We start from the raw sequence: 13,592 nt of genomic DNA on the forward strand, positions 1-13,592 counted from the left end.
GTTAGATGATTGCAAAAACGAAAATACGATGAAAAACGATGTAGTGACTGATTACTTGAATGATACATCGAGTTACATAACTATTGTTGACCACTTGATTTGTTATCACCTGCCAACCTGCATAGGAGCAGCGTGGCGGATCGAAACTCCATATACAATCGAGTATACAAGTATCACAGAGTAACCAGAGAGAGTCTTTACAAACTGCGCGCTGAAGCCGGTGCAACCGACAAAAAAAAGTCACGCGTCTCCTTGAATATGCATATACAAACTTTTTTATAATTTGTATGTCAAAATTTAACAATAACAACAATTACGTAAATTAATATAATAATAATCAATAAAAAAAATACATAACCAATAAAATAATAACCAAATCATCTTATTTCTTTAGTTTTCGAGAACAGTTTTTAAAATATTTAAAAACATAAAACGCCATTTTTTCTTGATTATTACTAAAAATTATTGATGCGACGGTACGTATCGTACTGACAAGAGAACGTATTCGTTTTTGAATTTCGTATCCGTGACGGGTACGACACCGTCGTGTTCCGTGCGCTCCATCTGCTTATTATTGATTAATCTGTGTATTCAGCAAACTTAAAAAACGTAATTGGAATTTGAAAATTGCATACAACTGCACCGTTGCTTGTTAAATAGATAAAGTAAGATAATGTTGTAAAGATTTTGTTTGGTTTCACCTGCTTCACTACACTGCTTAGCTTATTATAACTATTTTGATCTAATGGCTAAGTGGATGCTAAGCTTGAGAACGCGTGCAAAAGGCAATCGAGCGAAAAGCGGTTTAGGGCTAATCAGACTGCAGGCGAGCGCCACCCGCCAGTTCGCGATTCAAACTCTTAAAGAACGAATGTGTTCGAAATTTGAAAAAAAATACGACAAAAATTTTTTTTTTAAATAGAATTTTTTCATAGACAATTTATAAATAAAAAAAAAATTTACGCGCGTTTAGTTCGCGATGAATTATAATTTATTTTTTAAAAAATAATTGTGCAGTGAATAATAAATAGTGAATAATAAATAATAAATAATGACGAGTGCATTGACCTTACTGCAAGGCTTAGGCCAAAAGGTCAGCAGGAGGGAACCAAAACAGACAGAATGTAGGACTCTACAGATGAATATGCCACAACCTGTAAACGTAAATATAGAGTTTACAGATATAAACATGGAAGTGACTACGGGTTTGCTGAAGAAGAGTGAGTAATATATAAAAATACCCCACTATTATTAATATAAGTTGTTGTAGTATACACTATTACAATTCAATGTGAATACTATTTTTACGTAATAAAAACCAGCCAAAAGCGTGTCGGGTCACGCGCAGTGTAGTGTTCCGTAGATAGTAAATTAGCACTTTTAACCCTTATTTATTTCACAAAAATATCGATAACGATACTCCACACCATGGGGTAGACGATAAAGAAACACTCACTTTGCATGTAGGGAAGGAACCCCAATTAATTATTTGTTTTATAATTTTCTTTTTACTGCTATAAAGAATTAATTAATATACATACCCATTCAGCTTTCTAGTTCTAACAGACTGAGTTATTTTAATAATAAAAAAATATTAAAAATAACGTTAGAATACCTCATACATTTAAAAGACCTATCTATTTAACGATAACCCCTATAAGATAAACGAGTAAAACAAATTCATCCCCACTTTACATGTAGGGGAGATACCCTAAAAAACTCAAGATTTTATTTTACGACTTCGTTCACGTCATTTTTGAAGTAAATAACCATGAACAAGTTAGGTTCATCATCATCATCATCATCATCATATCAGCCGATGGACGTCCACTGCAGGACATAGGCCTTTTGTAGGGACTTCCAAACATCACGATACTGAGCCATCTGCATCCAGCGAATCCCTGCGACTCGCTTGATGTCGTCAGTCCACCTGGTGGGGGGTCGGCCAACACTGCGCTTACTAGTGCGGGGTCGCCATTCCAGCACTTTGGGACCCCAACGTCCATCGGCTCTTCGAACTATGTGCCCCGCCCATTGCCACTTCAGCTTCGCAACTCGTTGAGCTATGTCTGTGACTTTGGTTCTTCTGCGGATCTCCTCATTTCTGATTCGATCACGCAGAGATACTCCTAACATAGCTCGTTCCATCGCCCGCTGTGTGACTCTGAGCCTTCTTATCAGGCCCATAGTTAGCGACCAAGTCTCGGAACCATAGGTCATCACTGGCAACACGCACTGTTCGAAGACTTTTGTCTTCAGGCACTGAGGAATTTTGGACGAAAAGATGTCGCGAAGTTTCCCGAATGCAGCCCAGCCGAGTTGGATTCGACGGTTCACCTCTTTCTCGAAATTGGACCTACCTAACTGGATCATATGTCCTAGGTATATGTATTCGTCTACAATTTCGAGTGCAGCGTTCTCAACTATAACTGGGTGGAGCGATACATGAGCATTACACATTATTTTTGTTTTGCCCATGTTCATTTTCAGGCCCACCTGTTGAGAAACGCTGCTGAGGTCATTGAGCATGGTACTAAGGTCATCCAGAGTCTGTGCCATGATGACTACATCATCCGCGAACCGCAGTTGAGTGATGTACTCGCCATTGATGTTAATGCCAAGTCCGCCCCAGTCCAGAAGCTTAAAGACGTCTTCCAGTGCGGCGGTAAATAGCTTCGGAGAGATCACATCTCCCTGACGCACTCCTCGCTGCAACTGGATTGGCCTCGTAGTCTGATCCTGAATACGGACTGACATAGTGGCGTTTTCGTACAAGCACTTCAACGCTTGGATATACCTGTAATCAATTCGGCATCTCTGCAATGACCTTAGCACAGCCCAGGTTTCCACCGAATCAAAGGCTTTCTCATAGTCCACAAACGCTAAGCATAGTGGCTGGTTATACTCGTGAGTCTTCTGTATAACCTGCCGCAGCGTATGGATGTGGTCTATGGTACTAAAGCCTTTTCGGAAACCGGCTTGTTCGGGAGGCTGGAAGTCGTCGAACCTATTAGCGAGACGATTCGTAATGACTCTCGAGAACAATTTGTAAACGTGGCTTAACAGCGAGATGGGTCTGTAATTCTTCAGCAAGGTGTTGTCACCTTTTTTGAAGAACAGAACCACCACGCTCCTATGCCACGCCTCAGGCGTCGTGCCCTCGTGAATGACGGAATTGAACAATCGCTGAAGGACTTTAAGTATCGGTTTTCCACCCGCTTTCAGGAGTTCTGCTGTGATTCCGTCCTCACCTGGCGCCTTATTGTTCTTCAGTTGTTTGAGAGCCACACTAATCTCGTATAGGCTGACGTCCGGGATATCTTCGGTATAGTGTCGGGTCAACTTGGCTCTGGGGTCTTTAGCCAAGTTGTCAACAGGCTGCTGAGTAGTCGTGTATAGCTGTCCATAGAAATTCTCGACCTCACTTAATAACTCGGGCTTGGAAGAAATCAGATTACCGTGCTCGGTCTTCAAACGCGTCAGCTGCGTCTGTCCAATAGACAGATCTCTGGCGAAAACTTTTGAGCCTCGATTGTTTTCAATCGCATTTTTGATACGCTCGGTATTGAAGTTTCGCAAGTCGCTGGTTTGCGACTTAGAGATCTGTCTACTGATCAGTCGGTAATTTGACGCATCTGCTGAAGACTGTAATCTCATTTCTTGCCTCTCTTCCATGAGTTTAAGTGTATGGTCTGAGAAGTTAGGTTCAATGATATTAAATACTGTTAGATGAGTTACTAGCGCATGAAAAATTAGGCGCTCTAAAGAGGATATTTATAGTCAACTCAATGTTAGTTGTGGTCCACAACGAACGTTATTTAAACAAATAATACCTGCCTAAATAACGTTTACAATGTCGAGTTGTGTGTTCAACCTTAAATAATCACTTTTACAAGAAATTCGTTATGCTGTTATTATAGTTAATATCTGATAATTATCATTAATTCAAACATTTCCCAAACCGCATTGAAGCCAACGATGTTAATTTGATTGCAAAATTTTTGATTGTTGTGGGTCTAAGTTCCATAATCCATAACCCCTCTTCTGTAGGGAGGAGGTAGCTAGTATATTCACTTGCTTTTGTCTATTAGCAACCTAATATAATTGACATCAAATCAATAACAATCGCATTTATCATCATAATCCATAAAGCCCATTGTTAACAAGAAATCATAATGTAAAACACGAAGCTTAGTAATTTTGATCAGTTAGCAATAGATTAATATTGAATACGAAATCACGTGACTTAAGAATCACTAAAAGCTAATTAATAATTTTCATGTATATCCACTAAAATTACTCAAAGTTTGAGAATAGGCCAGCTGGGGCCATTAAATTAGGTGATCACGATGGATATTAATTGTTTATTAATAAGGCAATTTTGTAAACAATGAGTATATTAATTTAAAAGTTAATTAATTTAATGTTAATACATTGTATGCTCTACTAAATGAGCTTGCGTAATTTATTGTTGTCATTATAAATTCATGTACCTACCTACCAATTACCATACTATAATATTTAACATTACTTGTACATATATGTTTTCTGTGATATCTATAATATAAAAATGAATCGCAAAATGCGTTGGTAAGCTCATAACTAAACAACGCCTGGACCAATTTGGCCAATTCTTTTTTTAAAATGTTCGTTCAAGTTCTAGGATTTTTACGGCGAGAAAAATTCGAATAATTGCCGGAAAAACCATGAAAATAGCCCTTTTCTTTTTCCCATATAAATGTTTTCTAACTAAAACGTAGTCAATTTGAGCTTTATTGTTATTGTATAAAGTTCATATTAATAATAATTATTAAACGGGGTAGGGGTAGGGTAGGGGTAGTTCAAAGTTTACATCGTGTTTTACGCGGACGAAGTCGCGGGCATTCGCTAGTTACATATAAATACAATTGAAGAGTCTGTCTGTGTTTTTTTTCAAGTGCTTAAGTTTATTTACACAACGGTAAAACGCAAAAAAAACTTTTTGTTTAATTTTTGCCTATAGTACTCACAAACAACGTGACTTTCTAGTAGTAAAATTTTTTAAACTTCGTTTAGTAGGTCCAGAGGTTACCCCACACAATACCACAAACTACCTATAATACTAGTGTATGAAGTATAGATTTACAGAGTCTAATGCTGAGTAGTTGTAGTGGGCGATGTTTGAATGAATTTTATATGAATTTAATTGTTTTCACTTGATTACACTAAAAATACGACCGACTGCGAAACTAAAAAGGGAAAGTAACATTATAATATTTTTTTACTTATTGATCATTTTAAAGTCGGTGCCAAGCCCGTGTGTTTATTTTAGTCGTTACTGAAAAAAATACATGAAAGTAAAAAGAATGTCTGAGAAAAGAAAATCTATATGATAGGTATGCCTTGAATTAATAGATCACTGTCATGGCACCTCCTACAATAATCAAAAATAGGTAAAAAATATTATAATGTTTTTTTTAGTTTCGTGACTACGTTAATACTTTGAAGTCGGATGTATTTATAATATATATGTAATCAAAAATATATTTAATGTCGCATTATTTCAACACCAGCAAATACTCGTAATGTTATAGGTAATATGTTTCATACGATAAGCTGCTAGGCTATTCTGTAACGATATTTGCACAAGTAGATTAAGCTGATTATTATGAAGCAACGTAAAAGTTTCAATTCATTATCATAAGGGTTGTGAAATTCCGAAACATGACCAGCACGGCAGCTATTCTCTAATTATGTTTTGTCTCACAAGTGCGAGTTTCGAAATTCGAATTGACCTCTATCTCTCTCTGTTTAACACGATACTTTAGAATGAGAAAGATAGCGGTGAATTCGAAACTCGCACTTGCGAGTTATACAAAACATAATTAGAGAATAGCTGCCGTGCTGGTCAACTTTCAAAATCAAAATCATAATCAAAAATCATTTATTTCAAGTAGGCTCAGTTTACAAGCACTTTTGACACGTCAAAAGTGCTTGTATGTTTCGGAATTTCACAACCCTTATGATAATGAAATGTAACTTTTACTTGTGCAAAATCCTATTTTTTTGCATAACTTTTAACAATCTAAACGTCTGATGAAACAAAACCTTTACGTAGTTTAAAATTCTACTTGATTATTAAAACGGTTTTTTTGGGTAACTTTTTTATGTCGTATAACGAAACCGTCTTTATTTGAAACGCATAAAAACCAATAATATTAAATATAATAAAAGGTTGTTGATAAAACCCATTTAGTAGGTACCTATCTACCTATTTTGTTTCAGAGAGTACTGAAAACAAAATGAGAGATGAGAGATAAAAATAATTAAAATTGATTATTTTTTTACATATTGCCCCCTCTCAATCTTTGACACGCTCTATTCCTAGTGTAACCATTGCGTACTCGTACTTAGTTGTATTTAAATTAACAGACAGGATCAAAAGTCAAGATTGTTGACGTTTAACAACCTTATTAACCCAAGTCGCAAAGACAATGGACTTCCGTTTAAAGTAAAACTCTTTTGTCTAGCGCCTAAAATAGTAAACATGCATTTTTTGAAAATTTGTTTAGCTAATCTGAAAAACAATATAACCTTTTCCGTCACTAGTTACGCAAACACGTTTTCGTTACGTTTTTGATGACCTCCGTGGCGCAGTTCCTGGGTTCGATCCCCGGCTGGGCCGATTGAGATTTTCTTAATTGGTCCAGGTCTGGCTGGTGGGAGGCTTCGGCCGTGGCTACTTACCACCCTACCGGCAAAGACGTACCGCTAAGCGATTTAGCGTTCCAGTACTATGTCGTGTAGAGAACGAAAGGGGTGTGGATTTTCATCCTCCTCCTAACAAGTTAGCCCGCTTCTATCTTAGACAGCATCATCACTTACCATCAGGTGAGATTGTAGTCAAGGGCCGACTTGTAATGAATATAAAAAAACCGACACTAAGCACATTTTCGTCATTTTAAAATAACTGGTCAGTCCATTTCCCTAATATACACACGGTAGGCAAGTGGGTATCATGCTTATGGGAGGTAACATAATTCTTTTATATCTTCCTCAGCATACCTAATATAACGAACTAGCTGAAATTCCGCGGATTCATCCGCGTATTTTAGTTGCATTTTCATACTTACCTCATATGAGCTTTAGAGTCTACATTTTTAAATTAATAATAATAGTTAAGTATATCTTTTTTTCAATCATGACTATTTTTTATTGACATTTTACCATAGTCCGATTATTTTAACGTGCGGATTATCGAACCTTAGACTTTATGTATCTGAGCCTATCCCCTCCGTAAAGCTTTATACAAGTTGCTGGGGAGTATTTCCCATAACTTCAAGGTGTTGACGAGTCCACTTATAGGAGCCGAATTGCATCTTATATTTTTTAACTTAATAATAAAAACTTTTTATGCTTTCTTACCAAATAATTCAAATAATTCCTACTATCCATGTAACACACGCCTTTATCTATCCTTGCATTTTAAAACGACAAACGTGGCTACGTCTTAATTATAAGGATGTGTATAAGGGGCATATTTTAAGATCTATTTACAAAAGAAATATTATTTACCCCGAAAATATTAAATTTAGAACACATGTTCCTTGAACATTTTTAATTATTTTTAGGTAAAGAATATAACCCCAGAGTTATGAGAAATACTCCCGAGCACCCTGTTTATACAAACAACTACACGTAATAAGAGTAGACAACGTCCAATATGAACGTTGTCTACTCTAGCTTACAAAAGTTCAAACACCTGCCTCGTGGAGTTTTGGTAGATTAGCCAAATGATCAAAAGCTGGGACAGGCGGTACATCTACATAATATAAAAACGCTGATTGCTTATGTGTTAGTACTCGTAGTGGGTTTATCTTTGAATACACTTTGATTTTACTATAACGTTTTTGTAATTAAAAAAAAACAGGTTTATAAAGCTAGTCTGTGTAAAGATCTAGACCATATAGCAGTAATAATATCAATATCTATAATACTACGACATCAATAATACAAGATATTACATCATTTTATATCCCTAAAGCATAATTTTATTTTATAAAAATTATTAATTACTTATAGGTATCGTAATTTGCAACCTCAGACCAATTACATTAGGACCTGCGATGTTACGCCTTTGTATAAAGTATATGATCACGATCTAACGCGTTTATAAAAACTGTTTCTATAGAATAGATGTTTCACTGTCGTGATCGTTTTCGTCGTGTAAAGAGCTGCCTAAATGCTGCTTTGTGTAGTTGCATGGCATAAAAACGGCAACAACTTCTAATTTAATAAAAGATGATGTTACGTTTCGTTTGCAAGTATTTCAACCTTAAATATATTAATAAAAACAATATGTAAAAAGAATCGATTATTCTCAAAGTCCGAGCTATGAAAATGAGGAATCCGTAGACGAACCAAGTCACTGACATAAATCAGCGAGTCGCAAAAGCTGAAGTGGCAATGGGCTGATCATATACTTCGAAGAGCCGACGGATAATGATGATGATGAGCAGATGGATACCCAATTCTTGACAGAGGCCTCTTCCAAGGGCTTCCAAACACCACAGACTGGAGACACATTTATCTTGATGTCATCGGTCCGTTTAATGTGGGTCGGTAACCTTCTCCTTTCGGTGCGGGGTAGCCGTTCTAGCATTTCGGGACCCCGACGTGCTACGGCGCTTCTATGTACCTACCTTCTTAATAGTTGAAATTGTACTACTGTAATTATCTAATGGTTGCAGATGTACACAATTAACGTAAAAGGTTATCAATCAATGAGCATGTTGAATAAGTAGCAATTAAGCTGATACTGCTAAACGTTCTGTAAATACATAGTAAACATTATAATAAAGATTACAAGCAGTTATTTTACTCTTATCAAAACTAGCAGAACCTCGCGGTTTCACCCGTGTAGTTCCCAGTCGCTTTCTATTCGTGAAATAATTTTCAATAAAATATAGCCTATGTTACTTGGTAACAATGTAGTTTTGTATTGCTGAAAGAACTTTTAAAACCGGTTTAGTGTGTTAGGCTTGAAAGCATAACAAACACATTTACATTAATAATATTAGTTTGGATGTTTATTAGCTTTAAGCCACTAAGGAATGTCATCATCATGTTAAATCCAAATTGCTCTAGCCATTAATTTTGTAATTAAAGTCAATTTGAAACGTTTACGAAGTCGGCGCTATCACAAGCGCAGTTAGGTTTGGTTTATTGTTAGGAATGTAGGATTTAATCTATTAGCCGACGTCCACATTTAGTTTTTCTCAAATTAAACGGGAATCACGGTTTTTTTAGGATAAAAAGTAGCCTTCATCATCCTCCTGTATTTTTTTAAGGCAAAAGATTTAGCAACTGTTGAGTTTATTGTCGGCTTTTCTTATTAGAACCGCCTCCCTGCCTTCTGAATCGGTTATAACTAGTAAAATAGTCAAATTTAACGTTTTAAAAGTTGTAATCTAAGCTGTCTTGAAAAAAAAATGAATTTTGAATACATTCGTTGATTTCAAGAAGGTAGACAGGCTTGCGTGCAAAGAAGTGAGCCTTCCACTATAAACTCTACACATGTGTGTGTTACGATTTCAATTTATAGTTGTGTAAGGAAACAGGATATACTTATTGGTGTTAAAAAATATACTCAGAGGCACTTTAATATACTCGCGTCATATTAGGGAGGGCGAATAATTGTGCCTCTGAGTATTTTCGATGTGTGAGTTATCTCGTCTCCCTCAAAAAAAAAGACAGACAGTTTTGTTGGCTAATTTGTGTGCGGTACAAGTCCAAAGGTAATTGGTCTGAGAGTCATAGTGATATTGGGAGAAAGTAGGTTTCCTCCAGACCCTCAATTGTCCAGGATTTTAATAACAATATATCGCACTAACGAAAGTTCCTTGTGACGTAAATGATTGGAAGGAAATCAAGTAATTACAATTATAAATATTCAACGCAATACTAGTAAAATGATACACTATACATATATACAAGCGGGTGGCCTTAGCACATTTTCAATTAGGTAGGTCGACGCATAATATCATGACTTAAATAGATCTATGAATAGCTTGAACAAAAAAATAATTAACCTCGCCATATTAGGAAAAAAAGTGTAACTAATTTATTTTGCCATTATTATCTATCATTATCAAGCACATCAGACCGCTATAAAAATTATAATGGCGCCATCGAGCTATAACTTGACAATGGCAGGTTTTTTATAATTTCTGTTCAGGCTGATTATATCCTATATCTTAGATTACTCGAGATACTCAAAGTTATCGACATAACTTTCATTACTCGCAAAGCTGTGGCAATGGCACATAGTTCGAAGTTAGGTTCTGGAATGTGCCAGGCTTGGTTCGATGTTATCGCCTAGAATAGTGACTCCGGTGAAGCAAAATATAGCACCACCAAATTCCCAACCCCACGCTGAAAAACATTACTTACTGATTTACTGTAGCAAGAAAAGCACACTATTTCATAGCCCGAATATGCACTCGAACACAGTACCATGTGATCTGAAGCCACATAGGCTGATCACTGGATCAACGAGGCACATACGTCGTAAGCTTGCGTCAGCTGTATTAACAATTTCCGGTTCCTGCAAGCTGCAGGACTACTAACGATGCTTTGCTATAACTCGCAAGTGCGAGTTTCGAATTCACCTCTACCTCTCTCTGTTTAACACGGTACTATAGAAAGAGAAAGATAGAGGAGATTCGAAACTCGCACTTGCGAGTTATACAAAGCTTTGTACAGAATAGTCCTGCAGGAGAACTATTCTGTAACGATATACTTCGCAAGTGCGAGTTTCGAATTCACTATAATATCGGTCTATCTTTTTTGCGTCAGCTGTATTAACAATTTCCGGTTCCTGCAGGACTATTCTGTAACGATACTTGTATAACTCGTACACAAGTGCAAATTTCGAAGTCACCTATATCTCTCTCTGTCTAACACGGTACTATAGAAAGAGAAAGATAGATGTGAATTCGAAACTCCTTACAGAATAGTCCTGCAAGAGAGCTATTCTGTAACGATGGTTAGTATACTTCGCAAGTGCGAGTTTCGAATTTACCTTATCTCTTTCTATGGTATCGTGTTAAACAAAGAGAGATATAAAGTTGTACAAAACATCGTTACGGAATAGCCGCCTAGGTCTTCTTTTGTTTTAGTAAAACCTGATAGAGCTAAGCAATTAACTGACCTATTAGTGGCAGGTAATTGTTTTTTTTATTCACCTAATTATAGCTGAGTGATAAGCTCCGGTCCGGTGACGCCAGAAACAAGTTATACAATTGCTCTGTTTCATTACATTGTAACAATAAATCTGCTAATGACAGGATAATCAGTCTAAGCAACTCACATACAATGACTTATCTCAACTAACTCATTGGTTAACTGATTAATCTTTCAAAATCAAAATCAAACATATTTTTCAGTATCGTAAGCTCAAAAATCCATATTATACCAGACGCATTACTACATTTTATTCATGCTGGATGTATAACGCATTCTGGACGTTGCTAGGAGGTTTCAATATCGAGTAAATGGGCTAAAGGCTTTACAACAATTATATAGAACTAGCGGACGCCTGCGACATCTTCCACCCTTAGACCTCCCTAATCCGGCCCTCTAGCAAAATCCGTTCTTAGCGGACAACTACTAACTGTAAACTAACTTCCTTGCCAAATTTCATCTTTGTTTGTCAAGTATTCTGTAGTAGATTTTCTGATGAATGCAACCTTTTGCAATTATCTCCGAAACTATTGGATGAACCCAATGAATATACTTAACTACTTAACACGATCTGAGGTCATACCACGAGGAAGGTCATAGAATATTTCCCCCCCCCCCCCCTCCCGAAGTGGTCATGAAACGAAAGATGTTACAGCGCTGAAACTTTACAGAATGCAGACTATTCGACCGATAATAACATCAACCGATAGATAAACAGCTGCAGTAATGTGCATCTCGACCTTCAGGCTTATCATTCAGATATTATATTACGACAGATAGTACTAATGTTGAAAGCGAAGTGATTGCGGAAAAACAAAATGCAAATTATTAACTTAATTGGTTGCTTAGTCATTAGTGAATACGTAGTGTACGTCCTGTTTAGCCATGTAGACCGTTCAATGTCGGTAATGTAACAAAAATAATAAAAGGAAATATAATATTTATTAATACATAAAAGACAATGTTATTTTTTTATTGCGATACTATTAGCAAATTACTAATTTATCCTAATACAGAACTATTAGGTATAATTATTTTACATTTATGATACACACACATAACAATTTATAATATAATAGCTGACACCGCGCGGTTTCACCCGCGTGGTTCCCGTTCCCGTAGGAATACGGAGATAATATATAGCCTATAGCCTTCCTCGATAAATGGGCTATCTAACACAGAATTTTTCAAATCGGACCAGTAGTTCCTGAGATTAGTGCGTTCAACCAAACAAACGAAAAAACTCTTTAGCTTTATAATATTTATATTACATCAAAAATTTACTCTTTTACAACTATTAGGTACAGTTATTTTTTTTTTTTTTTTTTAATGCAAATAGGCTTGCGTTTGACCATGATCTAACCTGATGGTAAGTGTAGATACAGTCTAAGATGGGACACGCTTGCCTAGAAGGTGCCTATTCACTCTTGTTTTGAAGATACCCAAGTTATAATATTCAGGAAACACAGACTTGGGAAGGGTATTCCAAACCTTAGCCGTGCGTATGAGAAAAGAAGACGCAAAGCGTTTTGTACGGGTCCTAGGGACATCTACAATATAGGGATGAAAACCCACCCGATGTCTTGTGGTGCGATGGTAAAAAAGCGAAGGTGGTATGACATCGAATAGCTCCTGAGCACATTCTCCAAAATATATCCTATAAAACACCGATAAACTGGCAACTTTCCGCCGATGCGCAAGGGTCTGGAGTTTGGTCAAAAACGGTGAATCTGTGCCAATGAGTCTCCTGGCTCGGCGATCCACAGCATCCAAAGCAGCCAATTGGTATTTGGCTGAGCCGTCAAAAAGATGGCTGCAGTACTCCATGCAAGACCGGACTTGGGCCTGATAAGTAATTGCTGTGAGGAGAAGTACTGCTTAACCTTACGGAGTATTCCAAGTTTTTTGGCCGCAGTTTTGGCTTTAGATTCTATGGACCGCCCAAAGTTGATGTTAGCCGAAATATCGACTCCCAGGAGATCGATGTGGTCAGTGATAGGCAAGGATACATTTGGAATGTAGGTGTAAATGGAAAAGGAGTCCGTTTTGCCGTCAGTAGACATGCCTGCGTTTAGGTACAGTTATTTTACATTTATGATACACAAACATGACAACTTTTAATACATGAAAATCTCTAATAAGTTCGTTTCCACGGTGACTTCGTTGTCAGTGATATTTTAATTTTGGCATCCCATAATCATAAAGTTCAAATTCGAATAGGTCGTGTTGTTGGCGAAAAGCTCGTCGACGAGTATAAAATAGTAGAATACGGATCAGGGTCACGTAAAGTTACTGCTTTGTGACATTGTTCGTTTACATGGCGACTTCGTTGTTAGTGTCATTTTAATGTTGGCATTCTATAATAATAA

The 13,592-nt window shown here is 36.8% G+C and overlaps 1 protein-coding gene across 1 annotated transcript in view; it reads left to right on the forward strand.

The window, feature by feature from the left end:
- The first annotated feature begins 843 nt into the window (after nt 1-843).
- LOC112048983 (dnaJ homolog subfamily C member 10) overlaps nt 844-13,592 on the forward strand; it is a 59,037-nt gene continuing 46,288 nt past the window's right edge. Inside the window, exon 1 of the mRNA XM_024086698.2 lies at nt 844-1,220. Within this exon, the coding sequence (XP_023942466.2) occupies nt 1,052-1,220 (169 nt within the window). The 5' untranslated portion in view covers nt 844-1,051. The remainder of the gene's footprint in view (nt 1,221-13,592) is intronic.

Source organism: Bicyclus anynana, chromosome 9, assembly GCF_947172395.1.
Source record: "Bicyclus anynana chromosome 9, ilBicAnyn1.1, whole genome shotgun sequence".
Classification (NCBI taxonomy): Eukaryota; Metazoa; Arthropoda; class Insecta; order Lepidoptera; family Nymphalidae; genus Bicyclus; species Bicyclus anynana.